Source organism: Hemitrygon akajei, chromosome 6 (assembly GCF_048418815.1).
Source record: "Hemitrygon akajei chromosome 6, sHemAka1.3, whole genome shotgun sequence".
Lineage (NCBI taxonomy): Eukaryota > Metazoa > Chordata > Chondrichthyes > Myliobatiformes > Dasyatidae > Hemitrygon > Hemitrygon akajei.
This window is the reverse complement of record NC_133129.1, coordinates 124,523,802-124,540,816: the sequence shown is the minus strand read 5'-3', so window position 1 is coordinate 124,540,816 and position 17,015 is coordinate 124,523,802. Positions and strand designations below refer to the sequence as shown.

Genomic DNA, 17,015 nt, shown 5'->3' with positions numbered 1-17,015 from the left:
CCCCCCCCCCACCACTTTTTTATTCTGGCATCTTCCCCTTCCTTCTCGGTCCTGAAGAAGGGTCTCAACCCAAAATGTCAACTATTCATTCATTTCCATAGATGCTGCCTGACCTGCTGAGTTCCTCCAGCATTTTCTGTGTGTTGCTTTGGATTTCCAGCATCTGCAGATTTACTCGTGCTTATGATCAAAATCTATACAGAGGATAAATTTCCAAGAACTGATTTGCTATATAGTAATTGACATATTCTTTCAAAATATACGATTCACACCTTTTTAAAACGTCCTGTAAGTAAGCATAAATGTTTTCTCTTTACCCTGCTTCAGGAGATGCTCCAGAATATATTCCAGGAGAGGATGCTTTGTCTCGCATCCGGCGACTGATTGCTGAGGGCTGGATGACGGCAGTCGTACAACGAGAACAAGGCACTACCACTGCCTCCATGGGAGGCTTTGGAAACAACATTATCGTCAGCCACCGAATACACCGAGGTTCACAGACAGGCAACGAAGCCCTGACACGACTGAGCGCACACCCACCAAGTACCCTTGGCAGAACAGAAATGGACAGTAGTTACAGTCATATTCTGGTGGACTCTGCCGTCCCCAGCAACTCCAGCAGCTTAGTGACAGATTTCAGAGAAAGTAACGAAAGGGATCAGACATTAGAACAGCTCAGCAGAAGCAGTGCCCTTGGGGATGATGGGATCTTTGGTCAGCAACCCACGACTTCTATGGACACGGGTGCCCCTTTCCATCCTGTCAGCGCACACAGCCCCAATATCGTTGATAATACTGATAATCATGGCACTGACAACAGGGGCTCAGACAGGAGGTAAAATCAGGTGCTCTGCTGTTCAGGGTAAAAGAAACAAAAAAAAATGCATGTCCCATGGTTTGTATGTGTAGAATCTAGCTAAAACAGCCAAGGAAATTCCACTTACTTGTTTTTAGTAGAATTTGATTTAAGTTGTTTTTCTTTCCCTTTTTTTTGTAAACTGGTAACTTGTTATTTTAGAGAAATGGAATCTAGTTAAGTGCAAGCAAAAGAGACCTATGTGAACACCAAAGATCACAATAACGAATAAAAACTCTTTAAAAACTGGAAGAAGATCTTTGCCAATGTGATTAATTTATTTTAAGCCTAATGAAGTTGCACTAGACTTTCTCATTCCTTTTGTCATTTAGTATCTGTGGAGAGAGAGAGACAGATAATGTTTCAGGTGATGATGAACTGTCCACAATCTCGATCATTAACTTCTTTTTCGTCCTCTCCATCCTGGATGCTAATTGAAGCTTTCTATCTAACGGCAAATTTCCACTCATATGGCCAAATTAAAAATCATTACAGAATGTTCTCAGCCAAAATACAAACTGTTTGAAACAAGACATTTTGATATATTAATATAATAGAAATGTAATCCATGAATTTAAATGGTGTTGACATATTCTTGTTGCATAAACATTACTCAGAATAATGAAGACACAAGTATATGCTGGAATGGAGCAAATAACAAACTTCTGGAGGAACTTAGCCGGTCAAGCAGCGTCTATGGAAGTAAAGGGATGAGCAATGTTTCCATCTGAGGCAGATAAAGGGTCTCCATCGGAAACTTAGACCATCCCTATTCCTCAATGATGACCTGCTGTGTTCCTCCATCAGTTTGCTTTTTATCTGAATGAATATATTGTGTTTGGACCCTGGAACAGCACTTGAGCATGTAATACTACGAACATGCATGATATATAATATAAATAAGCATCCATTAGTCTTGAGAGACCATGGATTTGCGCCTTGGGAGACCGACAGTTGCCAATGCTGCAAGTCTCCTCTCTCCACCGATGTTGTCCAAGGGAAGGGCAAGGGCCAATACAGCTTGGCACCGGTGTGCTCACAGAGCAATTTGTGGTTAAGTGCCTTGCTCAAGGACACAACACGCTGCCTTAGCTGAGGTTCGAACTAGTGACCTTCAGATCACTAGTCCAGCGTCTTAACCATTTGGCCACGCTTAATTCGAACCTCAGCTAAGGCAGCGTGTTGTGTTGTGTCCTTGAGCAAGGCACTTAACCACACTTAACCAGCTGAAAATGGTTGCAGGCAAAATGCTGGGAGTTAACCTCGCGATAGACTGGCATCCTCTCTGGGGAGGGGAGTCTCATACTCTCAGTCGCTTCACACCACAGAAACCGGCATAAGCACTGGCCTGATGAGCCTATAAGGCTCGGGACAGACTTTAACATGATATATAAAAGCATAGATAATATAATACAACAAGGGGTTATTTGCTCCATTGTGATTATGCTACTCTTTAAAGGTACTATCAATTTGCTCTTCTCCCTGCTTCTTACTTGTAAGACTCCAAATCTTTCCCACATAGAATTTGCTGTTCTCTTTATCATTATTGAATTATCTTTCTGTTTTCAGTCAGTGAATTTCAAATTTTTGCAACTTACTGTTTCATTTCTTCCCTATTGTCAGTTTCCTTAGATTTGCAGTTTTGGATCAATCCTGTCACTAGGAACACTCATTACTCTTAACAGAATAGTCCTGATTTATTTTTTTTAAACCAACTATTATCTCCTTAACATTGTCCTTAAAGTTTGTTGTCAACTCTAACATCATTCTGGTAAATCTTTGTCATACACTGTCAAAGCCCTTTGTAATGTTGTGCTTTTCTCCATCCTCAAAATGCAGCACTCTGTAATGTCCTTCATTGAGCTTTTATCTTCCACTTCACCATCTCTGGCTACCTGAACTCTTTTCCTGTATTCCTCATCATTTTCTGCATTTCCAATATTCAGATCATTTTCAAACTTGCAAGTAATGTCTTGGACGTGCAAGTTCAGAGGGTAAATATGTATAGTAAAAGTGCTATGGACTCAACATTGATGTCGCATCAAACCTTCAGCCAAAGGAAAAATGATTCATCATTACTCTGGACTTTGTCTCTTAGCCAGCTTGGTAACCACACAGTAGTCAGGCCCCTTAATCAAGAGTGACGCTGAGAAGGTACCACACCATTCATAAAATGTTAAACTGACCCTTCATTATGTTTTCAAAATATTTAACATTAGATAACTGATAAGTCATTGGAACAAGCAGTGCACAATATTCCTGCCTGATAATAACAGATTAATTGATCGCTTGGTGTATAAATTGATTTTGGGTCCCTGGGTGAAAATTGCCTGTTGTATTTTTTTTCCTCTACTTACTGGTTACAGCAGTTCAGAGAAGTGATTTTGCAGAAACACTTTGAAATTTAAGATCCATGTATTTCCAGCTTTTTGCCTGCCCTTGTATTGTTTCACACACTTCACTTGGCTGTGATATGAGTATGGGTTTCCCTAGACTTCTTTGCGTAGATCATTACCGACAGGATATGAAATCTATGTATAGAATGAAGAACAAAAACTTCTCCCTAGTCAGTGTACAGACTGCCCTATCATAAATTCTAACCCATTCATTTAATCTGCTAAGGGAAATGTGTGCAAAGTACCATCTGATCTCCAAAAGTAACTTTGCAAAGCAGCTGAAATACTGTCCATTTTGATCCAATATGAACAGCTTTTCACACATCACTACCTTTCTCGTAGCTACATAGACTCGCACAGTGTGAAGTACCCAGAACCTGCTGCTACAATTTTAACTCAGAAATTGTATTCAGCTCTCTGATAAGTAAACAGGCTGATTCGTCATTGTTGGGCCTTGGTGACAGCTGTTCTACATTCCCTTTATGGGAAGCATATGTAGATAAAATAATTCAATCCAATTGAGAGGGGAGTTTTTTTAAAAAAAATTTGCCCCTATTCACAAGGCTGACCCAGCGCCAGGGTTTGTATACTGTAGCTGATTTCCTAAAAATGTTGTGGCATTTTATTTTCTCATTGATTTGATTGGAAAGAGTCATTAATCATGCCACAGGCCATGGAGGGGATGAGGCTGAGAGAATAACTTGTGTCTCACTTACATAACCTTCATTAGGAACTTTGATGTCATGGCAAAGTTGGAAACTTGAAATGGAAAAAAATCAAATGAAATGTTCAGAGGGAAACAGTAGACCACAACACATTCACAGACTTTGGAGAGCAAAACCAAGTTAAGATAAAGTTTTTAAGTAAGTATTTTAAACATTTATTTTAAGTAAAGATTTGGAATAGTACTTAACAGTTTGAAATACAGCATGTGCAAAGAAAAAGAACACTGCATGATTCACCAATTTATTACATTGAGAATATATGCTAATTGGAAGTAGTTTATAATCTTAATGTTCTGTAATTCAGAAGATACAGCTTACTGAATGATTTCCATCCAAGCACAACTCATGCAGAACATTGATAAATATTTTAATTAACTTTTTTTGAAATCTTACATTTTGGAGCCTCTTGCTACTAGCTATTTTATCTTTGCTCAAATTTGTAATGTTTATTGCTCACACCAGGATGGCTTGCCAATAAAGAAACAACTTGAGACTAAAATGAAGACAGACTAGCAACAAAATCAACGTAAGATTGCCGCCTGCTGAAAGGCTCAACTATTTACAACTAGTACCTGTCTACCATAGAGCGATCATGGGGACCTTAGCTCCGTTGTTGAATAAAAGATTACTCCTGAATGACAATGATGAAATTGGAATAATACCACATAGTAATGTTTGCTGGCCTTTTACTACATTGTGAAATCTTGTGGATTGACTATTGTTCAGCCAGGAGAGAAAAAAATGTTCCTTTCACTTGAGGTATTATGCACAATTCTGCATTAAGCCCACTTCCTATTCTACACAAATCTGAAACCTTTTCCATTGTATACACTCATGCTCTACAGAAAGCTCTTCCATTCAATACAATTCCACTTTGCCAACTCTCCATTTTATCCAGGCTCATTGTTGCAATCCTTCCCATTTTCTACACCCCGATTATATGAAATATCCTCTCATCAGATGGAATCACACTGATTCAGTTTACAATCTCAATGGCGATTTATCGCTTTCTGGTTTCTCTATGTATTGATATCCAAAAGGCCTGCTTTCCAATCTCAAACAAGAAAATCCACAGATGCGTGAAATCTGTGCAACACACCCAAAATGCTGGAAGAACTTAGCAGGCCAGGCAGCATTTATGGAAAAGAGTACATTCAATGTTTTAGGCTGAGGCCCTTCAGCTGGACTGGAGAAAAAAGATGAATAGAGTTAAAAAGTTGGGGAAGGGGAGGGAGAAACACAAGGTGATAGGTGAAACCGAGAGGGAGAGGGGTGAAGTAAAGAGCTGGGAAGTTGGTGGAAATGACACAGGCTGGAGAAGGGGGAATCTAATAGGAGAGGACAGAGGGCCGTGGAAGAAAGAAAAGGTGGGGGGAGAGCACCAGTACTTACCATCCCCATTCCGATATGTCTATCCATAGTCTCCTCTGCTGTTGTGATGAGGTCACACTCAGGTTGGAGGAACACCACCTTATATCCCGTCTGAGTAGCCTCCCACTTGATGGCATGAACATCAATTTCTCAAGCTTCTGATAATGACCCCAAACCCCCCACTCTCCTTCACCATTCCCCATCTCCTTTTCCCTCTCTCACCTTATCTACTTGCCTGCCCATTGCCCCTCTCTGGTGCTCCTCCCCCTCCCTTTTCTTTTTCCATGGCCTTCTGTCTTCCTGTTCTCTACTCATTTTTTTTAGTCCTGAAGGTTTTCAGCCTGAAATGTTGACTGTATATTTTTCCATAGATGCTGCCTGGCCTGCTGAGTTCCTTCAGCATTTTGTATGTGAGGTTTGCTTTCCTAATCTCTTTTTTGTTAATATACTTTAAGAAAAGGAATGTCTTACTAAGGAATGTTATAAAACTTATTTTCCCCACTGAAAACTTATTCATTTGATTAATGTGAGGAAGGAATCATACTCCCCCATGTGATATTATTAGGGATGATCCTTGCAGCTCAACGATTGGAACTGAAGATGCTGTTAGAGATCAACTGCAGGGAGACATCATTTCAGAATAAGAATAATTCAGAATAAGTTCGAGGGGTAGCTGTGGGCCCCTGCTATGCCTACCTCTTTATTGGCTATGAACAGTCAATGGTTCAAGCCTTCCCTGGTAATGCTGCCTAACTCTTCCTCCAGTATATTGATGACTGCATTTGTGCTGCTTCATGCACCCATGCTGAGCTCATCAATTTCATCAACTTTTGTCTCCAAATTCCACCCTGCCCTTAAATTCAGTTGGTCTATTTCTGACACCACCCTCCCCTTTCTCAGTCTGCGACTCCAATGCTGGAGACAAACTGTCAACTGGCATCTTCCAGAAAATCTGGTACCCATGGTTATCTTTACTGTGCCTCTTTTTACTCCGTCTCCTGTAAAAATGCTGTTCCCTTTTCTCATCTCCTTTGTCTCTGCCGCATCTGTCCTCAGGATGCAGCTATCCTTTGCAGGACATCAGAGATGCCCTCTTCCTCCAAAGAATGGGGTTTCTCTCCCTCCACCATTGATGCTGCCCTCAGCCACATCTCCTCCATTTCCTGAACATCTGCATTCACCCCATCTTCCCACCGCCTTAACATTGATAGAATTCCTCTTGTCCTTACCTACCACCCCGTTAGCCTCTGCATCCAATACATCATCCTCCGCAACTTCCACCATCTACAAAGGGATCCTCTGACTTTTTACTTCTTCTCACCTGCCTATTGCCTCCCCCAATCCCCTCCCCTTTTCCTTTGGTGCACTCTCCTTTCCTATCAGATACCTTCCTCTCCAGCCCTGTATCTATCCTATCTGCCTAGCTTTACCAATCACCTTCTAGCTATCCTCCCTGCCCACCTTTTTATTCTGGTGTTTTCCTCTTTCCTTTCCAGGCCTGAAGAAGGGCCTTGGCCCAAAACAATAACTGTTTATTCATTTCCATGCATGCTGCCTGACCTCCTGAGCTCCCCCAGCATTTTGTGTGTGTTGCTTTGGTTTTCCAGCATCTACAGAATTTCTCGTGTCTATCATTCTGAAAGAGTTATGATGCCTTGTAGAGATTTCCATAACATTTTTCTATGGTGTGTAAGATTTATAAGCTCATGTTAATAACTTCATTCAAAGTTATTATTGCCCATCATAAATCTTTTTCCTCAGCAGTTAATGTGAACAATGAAGAATGGACTGCATATAACATGATTCCTACATTTGATCACCACGCAACATGCAAGAGAGTGGATAGAGGTGAATGCATGTGATTTGAATTTGGGCACAGGCTGGTTTACCATCAAGTCATCCTTGATCAAATAGTCAATTGCTCAGAGTACTCAGCTACAACAGCAGCGGGCTGCTGGAACTTGCACAACTGAAGTATGTATCCCTGTTCTCACCAGTAGAACAAAGAAGGTAAAAGAATATTATTGTGACTGATAATTGGTTACTTAGGAACAGTTGCATTTTCTTCACAAAGAAGATCAGATCGTGTGCAGAGTTGGTATATTATATCCTCGTCTTCCTGGAAAAACAATGTCAAATTCACAAAGAACATTCAAAGATAAACAGCAAATACAAGCTACAAAATGATATACAGTACTGGAAACGGCCACAACATGCTGACAATTTCCACTGCTCCACTATCTTTGCACAAATAGCATTTATCTAGCAACCACTTGTTACTTTGAAGATCCCTCTTGGATCTTCATTTCATGTTGAGTCTACATCAGCTCTCAGAGTACTCCCATTCTCCCACCCACTTCCCCATAGCCACTCACTCCATCAAGTGCCCATCAATTCCACCCCATTCTCCTACACAAGAGCAATTTTTAGCGGCCAATTAACCTATCAACCCATTTTTGGGATTTGAAGTAAACTTGACAACCCCAAGGAACAAACGAAAAAATCTACAGATGCTGGAAATCCGAGCAACACGGACAAAATGCTGCAGGAACTCAGCAGGCCAGGCGGCATCTATGGAAAAGAGTACAGTCGACGTTTCATGCCGAGAGTGTTGGGTATGTGATTGTGAGCCACCTTAAGCTGTACCAATCATTTTGGTACGGGTCCTGCAGCGATGTTGTTGAATCAGGAGTTCCAGGTCATAGACCCAACAATGATGAAGGATCCGTGATACTATTGTGAGTGAGGATGATGAATGATTTGGAGAGAAACCCATGGGCCGTACTCCCTCCATGCACTCATGACCTTTCTCTCTCTGGGTGGCAGATTGTGTGTGGGAGGTGCTGTTAGGGAATCCTGATGTGTAAGTGCACTGAATTTTGCAGTGTGCTCCACCAGTGATAGGATAAATATTTATGATGATGAAGAGGGAGTCAGTCTAGGGGGCTGTTTCTACTGTATGATGTTGAGCTCCTTGGGTGCTTTTGGAGTTGCACATGAACAGGAAAAAGCAAATTATTCAATTGCACTCTGCACTCAGTCCCTGTAGTTCGTAGAAAGGTTTTGGAGAATCAGAAGGTGATTTGCATGTCGCAAGACACCAAGCCTTTGTTCTAATTCAATGGCCATTGTTTCCTTATTGTTGCTGCTGTAGTTGAGTTTTTCACCAATAATGACCTGGAAATATAAATGATGAGGTTTGGCACTGTATGTGGTTTGAGCATCAACAGTAGGTGATTAGTCTCTTTCTTGTCATTGATGATTGGTGGTTTTTGGATCATTGGAACCTCTTCTGCAGCAGGGGTGACCTGTACAAGAGGGATGGGTTGCTCCTAAACTGGAGGGGAACTAATATTCTGGCAGGGAGGTTCACTAGTGCTCCTTGGGAGGGTTTAAACTAGTTTGGCAGGGGGGTGGGAAGCAGAGCAACAGGTCAGAAAGTGGAGGGACGGAGAGGAAGGTAGATAGCAGGACCAGTAAAAGACAGGCAGAAGCAAAGTAACAGATACAATGGGATGGATAGTTTGAAGTGTCCACATTTCAATGTTAGGAGTGTTTTGGGTAAGTGTGATCAATTTAGAGCATGGTTCAGTACATGGAATTATGATGTTCTGGCCATTACAGAGACTTGGCTGAGAGAGGGACAGGAATGGGTACATAATGTCTTAGGGCTTTGAGGTTTTAGAAAAGGCAGGGGGTAAAAGGGAAGGAGATTTGTAGTACTAATCAGGGACAATACCACATCTGCACTCAGAAGGGCCGTAATGGGGGGGAGCTCGTCCACTGGGTCCATATGGATAGAACCTAAAAATCAGAAGGGTGCAATCGCTCAAATGGGATTGTACTACAAACCACCAAAACCCTCAATAGCCACTGGGACGTGGAGGAACAGATATGCAGACAGATTAAGGAAAGGTGTAAAAACAGTACAGTCGTTGCCATGGAGGACTTCAACTTCCCTAATATAAACTGGGACCTTCTTAGTACAAGAGGTTTAAATGGAGCTGAATTTATTAGGTGCATCCAGGAGGGACTTTTACATCAATATGTAGATAGTCCAACAGGAGGAGGGGCTGTACTGGACATAGGGTAATGAGCCTGGCCAAGTGACTGACGTCTCAGGGAACAGTAACCACAATTGTGAAATTTTAAAATAGTTATAGATAAGAATAAGCATGGACCTAGTGGGACTGGAGTAGGTCAAATTACAAGAGCATTAGGCAGAAACTATATAAAGTCCACATTCAACATGTGGAGGGTGTTTAAAGACCAACAGCACAGAGTACAAGACAGTCATGCTCCAGTCAGAAGGAAGAACAAGGATGGCCAGGTAAGACATCCTTGGATATCAAAAGAAGTGATGGATTTATTCAAGAAGAAAAAGGAAAAGTTTGTAAAGCTTAGGAAGTTAAGCTCAAACAGAGCCCTTGAGGATTATAAAGAAGCTGGAAAAGAACTCCAGAAGGGAATTAGGAAAGCCAGGAGGGGCCATGAAAAGTCTTGGGCAAGTAGGATTAAAGAGAACTCCAAAACATTCTATACATACATCAAGAGCAAGGGGCTAATTGGGGAGAGGTAGGATCAGTCAAGGTTAAAAGGGGGAATATTTGCATGGATGAAGAAGATGTGAATGAACACCCAAGTTGGTGTGAGTCTTACGTTGATAATATTATGGATCTATTGAGTATGCCATCGAGAAAATAAATCACAGGGTTGTATATGATGACATATATGTACTTGGATAATTGATTTACTTTGAACTATGAACTTCGGGTGAGGATCTCAATGAGTACTTTACATCAGTTTTTGTCAAGAAGGACGTGGAAGATAGGAAACTTGGTGCTGAAAATATTGATTTACATTTTGTAGTAAAGGAGGAGGTAGTGCTTAAAGAAATTTAAGGTGGATATTCGCAAGGCCTGATGGGATATACCCTCAGGTTATTGAGAGAGGCAGGAAAAGAAATTGCTGAGACTTTGACCAATACTTTTGTGGCCTCTCTAGCCACAGGCGAAGTCACAGAGGACTGATGAGTAGCTAATTTTCCATTATTGAAGAAGGAAATGAGGGATAATCCTGGAAACTATAGACAGGTGAGTTTCTCATCAATGGTAGGGAAGTTACTGGAAAGTTTTTTGTGTCGTTCTGGGTCAGTGCACAGGTGGCTGTAAATAAAGTGCTTACTGCTCCTAAACACAGGCAGGATGACAAAATTAGCTGACTGTCTTGAACAAGGGGATGAAGGCAGATAAGTAAAAGATCCTGGTACCACTATTGTGCTTGAGTGAAGTTGAGCGGAGGCTAGTGTACGGCCTTCTATGGCTGCTGGAAGTCATGGGTGCAGATTTTCCAACGGCTGCTAATACTAAACCTAAGAGGTGTAAGGTTAAATTTGTCTTTAGATAGGAAGAAGAGTTGTTAAATTTCTCATGAGTTAAGGTCTATGGCTTAAGTGGCCCTCATTTCTCTTAATTCTCCCTTTCTTAGCCTTCTGACTACCAACAATGAAACCAGACAATGAAAAGATATCCCCCTATGAATGTGGCTTTGACCCCCTAGGGACTGCATGTCTACCTTTCTCCCTCTGCTGCTTCTTAGTTACATTTCTATATATTTTATTTGACTTAGAAATTGTTCTTCTTCTTCTTCCACTTCCTTGAGAGGATCAGCTAAACTTGCCCCTCACTACCTCTTTATGGGCTGCAATCATCTTACTTTTAACCTTGAGCCTAATTTATGAATGACTCCAAGGAGGTGCAGAGTGAGCAGAATAAGATACTTAATCCAAAGACTTAAGACAATTGATTTTGGCTCAATTAATTATGGTGAAAACCTGTAAGTATCTTGTGTCTCCAATCCATTTCACCTTCTCCTTAGCATTCATCCCAGGTCTAACAGGACTTGCCCTAAACTGCTCTCATCTTCTATCAGCACTCATCAACCTAGAAGGCATAATAATAATCCTATTTATTGCAGTTTCCCCTGATCAACAACAATAGCTACCCCAACCCGTTCTCTCATGCCCATAATCTTGTTAACAATCCCAGTTTGTGAAGCAAGCTCAGGTTTGGCCCTCCTAGTAGCTACCACCCACACTCATGGCTCAGACACACTAAAAAACTTCAACCTCCTGCAGTGCTAGAAATCATCATCCATACAATTATACTTTACCCAATTTCATGAACATTATCTAAAAAATGACTGTGAGCCACCTCTATTTGTCACAGCCTCCTTATTGCATACTATGGTTCGAATGAGATGCAGAAGTGGACCGAGAGCTTTGCAGCCTCTAGCTGGGACTTGTTCCTCTGTCATTCCTTAGTTGCACTAACCTGATGATTGTTTCCACTGATATTACCTGCCAGCCAAAGCCACCTCACTGATGAACCCTGCACCCGAACCCATATTTACATCAACCTCCTCTTCACCTTACAACTACTCTTAATCTTAGCTTTTAACGCCAGATAAATAACTCCATTCCATGTTATATTTGAAGAACTCCATTCCATGCTATACTTGAAGAAGTTATACTTGATGAGAGGCATTGATCATGTGGGTAGTCAGAGGCTTTTTCCCAGGGTTGAAATGGTTGCCATAAGAGGACATAGGTTTAAGGTGCTGGGGAGTAGGTACAGAGGAGATGTCAGGGGTAAGTTTTTTACTCAGAGAGTGGTGAATGTGTGGAATAGGCTGCCGGCAACGGTGGTGGAGGTGGATATGATGGGGTCTTTTAAGAGACTTTTAGATAGGTACATGGAACTTAGTAACATAGAGGGCTGTCGGTAAGCTGAGTAATTTCTAAGGCAGGCACATGTTCGGCGCAACCCTGTGGGCCAAAGAGCCTGTATTGTGCTGTAGGTTTTCTGTTTCTGTGTTAACTTTAATCCCGACACTCATCGTTATTAACCACTGAGGTAACCAAACTGAATGCCTAAACACAGGGACATGCTTCCTATTCTATACCCTCATACGCTCCGTGCCCCTTCGAGGTGCTCTCCTCATCCTTCAAAGTGATCTTGGTTCATTCTTGATATTAACTTTACAATTCCCCCAACTCCTAAACACCAACTCGTGAGCAAGTAAATTCAGGTGGGCCACCTGCCTGATCGCATTTTCAGTTAAAATGCCACTTTACGGAGCTTATCTGTGACTACCTAAGGCCCACATTGAAGCTCCCATTGTTGATTCCATAACTTTAGCTGCAATTTTACTAAAACCAGGAAGCTACAGAGTGAGACAAATTGTCACTGTACTTAACCCTCTCACAAAAGAGATACCTTGCCCATTTCCGATCTTAGCCCTTTGGAGGGTTATTATAGCTGCTGCACCTGTTTACAACAACCAGCCCTAAAATCTCCAATTGCCTACTCATCTGTAAGTCACATGGGCCTGGTAGCAGCGGCCATTCTCATTCAAACATCATGAAGCTTCACAGGAGCAACCACCCTAATAATTGCCCACAGCCTCATTTCATCTATCCTCTTCTGCTTAGCTAACAGAACAAACATGTACAAACGAACATAGCCGAACACTATTCCTTACTCAAGGTATACAAGTTATTCTCCCATTAATAGGACTTCATGATTTCTAGCTAATTTAGCAAATCCAGCTTTACCCCCCCCCCCCCCTAACCTCATAATAAGGGAACCCCTTATCATCGCCTCCCTATTCAAATGATCTCATTGAACTGGGTTAGGGGTTTTATTAATCACCTCTTACTTCTTGTATATGTTTATTGTAACACAATGAGGGCCTGTACCTCACCATCTTATCCTCATAGACCCTTCTCACACACGAGAATGCATACTGATATATCTCCACCTAATCCCAACACTCCTACGAATCTCCAAACCAGAATTATCCTGGGCTGAACATCCTGTAATTATAGTCTTAAAAAAACATTAGATTATGGTTCTAAAGATAAAAGTTAAACCCTTTTTAATTACCCAAGAGAGTCCGGGATGAGGAAAACTGCTAATTTCTCCTATTCATGGTTCAAATCCATGGCTCACTTGAAGCTGTAGAAAGATAATAGATATATCTATTGGCCTTAGTGTATCTCCATCTATTGGTGTAACTCCAAGCAAAAGCTATGAACTCTTTAACCTTTATTACATCATTTCCCTCATCCTCTTAATTCTCCAGTACCCCTTGATACTACCCTAGACCAGGGTTTAGAATCTATCACAACCAATTGAAATTGAATTAACATTGGAACCTTTGATATCAGTGTTAGCTTTAAATTCAACACCTATTATCTTCACCCCTGTAGCCCTCTACATCACATAGTCTATCTTTGAATTTGCCCCCATAGAACATACACTCAGACCCTAATCTCAATAAATTCTTTAAATATTTACGCCTATTCTTAATCACAATAATTGTTGTAATCACGGCCAATAACCTAATCCAACTTTTTATTGGCTGAGAAGGCATTGGCATTATTTCATTGCTCCTCATTGGTTGATGATTCAGCCAAACTGGTGCAACCACAGCCGCCCTTCAAGTCATTATTTACAACTGCATCAGAGACATTGGCTTAATTGTAAGTATAGCATGACTAGCCAATAACTCATGAGAAATTCAACACCTCTTCTTCCCATCGAAAGACACAAACTTAACCCTGCCCCCCTCAGGTTTAGTATTAGCAGCTGCTGGAAAATCTGCTCAATATGGTCTGAACCCATGACTTCCAGCAGCTATAGAAGGCCCTACACCAGTCTCCGTCCGACTTCACTCAAGCACAATAGTGGCAGAAGGGATTTTTTTTTAACTTTCCTGCCTTCACCCCCTTATTCAAGACTGTCAGCTAATTTTGCCAGCCTGCTTGTGTTTAAGAGCATTCTATTTACAGCCACTTGTACACTGACCAAAAATGACATCAAAAAATAATAGAACTCTCTCCAGTAACTTCCCTCTCCGATCTATGGTTTCCAGGATTATCCCTCATTCCTTTCTTAAATAATGGAAAATTAGCAACTCGCCAGTCCTTGTGACTTCACCTGTGACTAGAGAGGATACAAAAGTATCGGTCAAGGCCTCAGCAATCTCTTTACTTGCCTCTCTCGATAACCTGGGGTATATCCCAACAGACCTTGCGGATATCCACCTTAATTCCCTCTAACAGACCGAACACTACCTCCTGCAAGTCAATATTATCATTACTGAGTTTCCTATCCTCCACATCCTTCTCCTCGATAAAAACTGATGTAAAGCACTCACTAAGGTCCCCAGCCAAAGTTCAAAGTAAATCTACTATCAAAGTACATACATGTCATCATATACAACCTGCAATTCATTTTCTTGTGGGCATACTCAACAAATCCATAATAGAATAATATCCATAATGGAATCAATGAAAGACCACACCAACCTGGATGTTACTCACATCCTCTGCACCCATGCAAACGTCTACCCTTTTCTCCTTGACTGATCCTACCTCTCCCCAGTTATCCACGTGCTCTTGATGAATGTATAGAATGCTTTGGAATTCTCTTTATTCACACCTTAACAATGAGCAAGACATCTGAAAAATGGGAGGCATACAGAAACCTCTCCTCATCTCTTACAATTGGTAGTCAGCCCTAACTGGCATACCGTTCTTATCAGGATTTTTCTCAAAAGACACTTTTATTGAAGCAATAAACACATCTCATCTCAACACCTGAGCCCTAACTTTAACCTTTCTAGCCACATCCTTCAACTTAATCTCATCTCAACTTCAAATTTACCCAAATTTATCAACCCACAATTTCTTTAATATACTAGGCTACTTCCCAACAATTCTGCATCAACTTTTCCCTAAACTTAACCTATCCTGAGCCCAAACCATCTCAACACAAATGAACAAAAATTGGAACAAAAAGCCCAATTATTCAACAAACATTCATAGTTAAATTATCAACATCCACCGCCCCCCAGCAAGGTTTCGTCAAACACACATACTTGTATTTCTTCTCACTCTCACCCTCGCAACCATTATTTTACTTTAAACAGTAGGTAAAGCTCCCCAAGGTGCCCCACGTGTTAATTCTAACACAACAAACAAGGTCAAAATTAATATCCCCCCTCCTTAAGTGTATAACAACATAACAGCACTGGTCCCCATGAATTCTATTCATTTCTACAGACTCCTCATTCCACAATCACCCCCCCCCCCCCCCACCTCAACTAACCACAAAACCTGTACCAACTCAGATAAGACTGCCAAAATATGTAATTACATAAACTATTACAGACCAATCTCTCAGAAACAGAATCAGAATCTGGCTTATTATCACCAGAAATATTTGAATGTGTACATAAGTTTCATGGTGGGTCTTACCTAATTGTAAAGGATTAATTTTATTTCTTTAGATTTATGGCATGCAAAAGTATATTTTGGCCCTCATTTTAGGTTTTTTTTTAGGATAACCAAGTACATAAAGGTGGGGTTTCCAAAAAATTTTATGTACTTTTTTTTCCGCCTGCACAGGGGGTAATCCTTATACGCCGGGTGCTGGAGGACTTTATTGATGAATGCTGCCTTTCTGAGACACTGCTCCCTAAAGATGTCCTGGGTACTTTGTAGGCTAGTCCCCAAGGTGGAGCCGACTAGATTTACAACCTTCTGCAGCTTCTTTCAGTCCTGTGCAGCAGCTTCTCCATACCAGACAGTGATGCAACCTGTCAGAATGCTCTCCACGGTACAACTACAGAAGTTTTTGAGCATATTTGTTGACATGCCAAATCTTTTCAAACTCCTAATAAAGTATAGCTGTTGTTTTGCCTTCTTCATAATTACATCAATATGTTGGGACCAGGTTAGATCCTCAGAGATCTTGACACCCAGGAACTTGAAGCTGCTCACTCTCTCCACTTCTGATCCCTCTATGAGGATTGGTATGTGTTTCTTTATCTTACCCTTCCTGAAGTCCACAATCAGCTCTTTTGTCTTACTGACATTGAGTGTTACACATTGTAGTGGTGTAGTGAGCACCACTACACTAGTTGGCAAATCTCACTCCTGTACGCCCTCTCGTCACCACCTGAGATTCTACCAACAATGGTTGTATCATCAGCAAATTTATAGATGGTATTTGAGCTATGCATAGCAACACAGTCATGTGTCTATAGAGAGTAGAGCAGTGGGCTAAACACACACCCATGAGGTGCACCAGTGTTAATTGTCAGCGAGGAGGATATGTTATCACCTATCCTCACAGATTGTGGTCTTCTGGTTTGGAAGTTGAGGATCCAATTGCAGAGGGAGGTACAGAAGCCCAGGTTCTGCAACTTCTCAATCAGGATTGTGGGAATGATGGTATTAAATGCTGAGTATAGTCGATGAACAGCATCCTGATGTAGGTGTTTGTGTTGTCCAGGTGGTCTAAAGTCATGTGGAGAGCCATTGAGATTGCGTCTGCCATTGACCTATTGTGGCGACAGGAAAATTGCAATGGATCCAGGTAGTTGCTGAGGCAGGAGTTCAGTCTAGTCATGACCAACCTCTCAAAGCATTGTGAGTGCTACTTGGCAATAGTCATTAAGGCAGCTCACATTATTCTTCTTCGGCACTGGTATAATTGTTGCCTTTTGAAGCAAGTGGTAACATCCACCCGTAGCAGTGAGAGGTCGAAAATGTCCTTGAATACTCCCGTTAGTTGGTTGGCACAGGTTTTCAGAGCC

General features: G+C 41.4%; 1 protein-coding gene and 2 pseudogenes across 4 annotated transcripts in view; all 3 read left to right on the top strand.

The window, feature by feature from the left end:
* LOC140729445 (activating molecule in BECN1-regulated autophagy protein 1-like) overlaps positions 1–1,111 on the top strand; it is a 397,371-nt gene extending 396,260 nt beyond the window's left edge. For all 4 annotated transcript variants that reach the window (XM_073049187.1, XM_073049188.1, XM_073049189.1 and 1 more), the window contains one exon: positions 328–1,111. In XM_073049187.1, coding sequence (XP_072905288.1) covers positions 328–839 — 512 coding nt within the window. In that variant the 3' untranslated portion in view covers positions 840–1,111. The remainder of the gene's footprint in view (positions 1–327) is intronic.
* A 3,458-nt stretch (positions 1,112–4,569) lies between these two features.
* Positions 4,570–15,275, top strand: LOC140729840 (NADH-ubiquinone oxidoreductase chain 5-like; annotated as a pseudogene).
* LOC140728794 (NADH-ubiquinone oxidoreductase chain 4-like) lies at positions 9,671–12,872 on the top strand (annotated as a pseudogene).
* Positions 15,276–17,015: the final 1,740 nt, after the last annotated feature.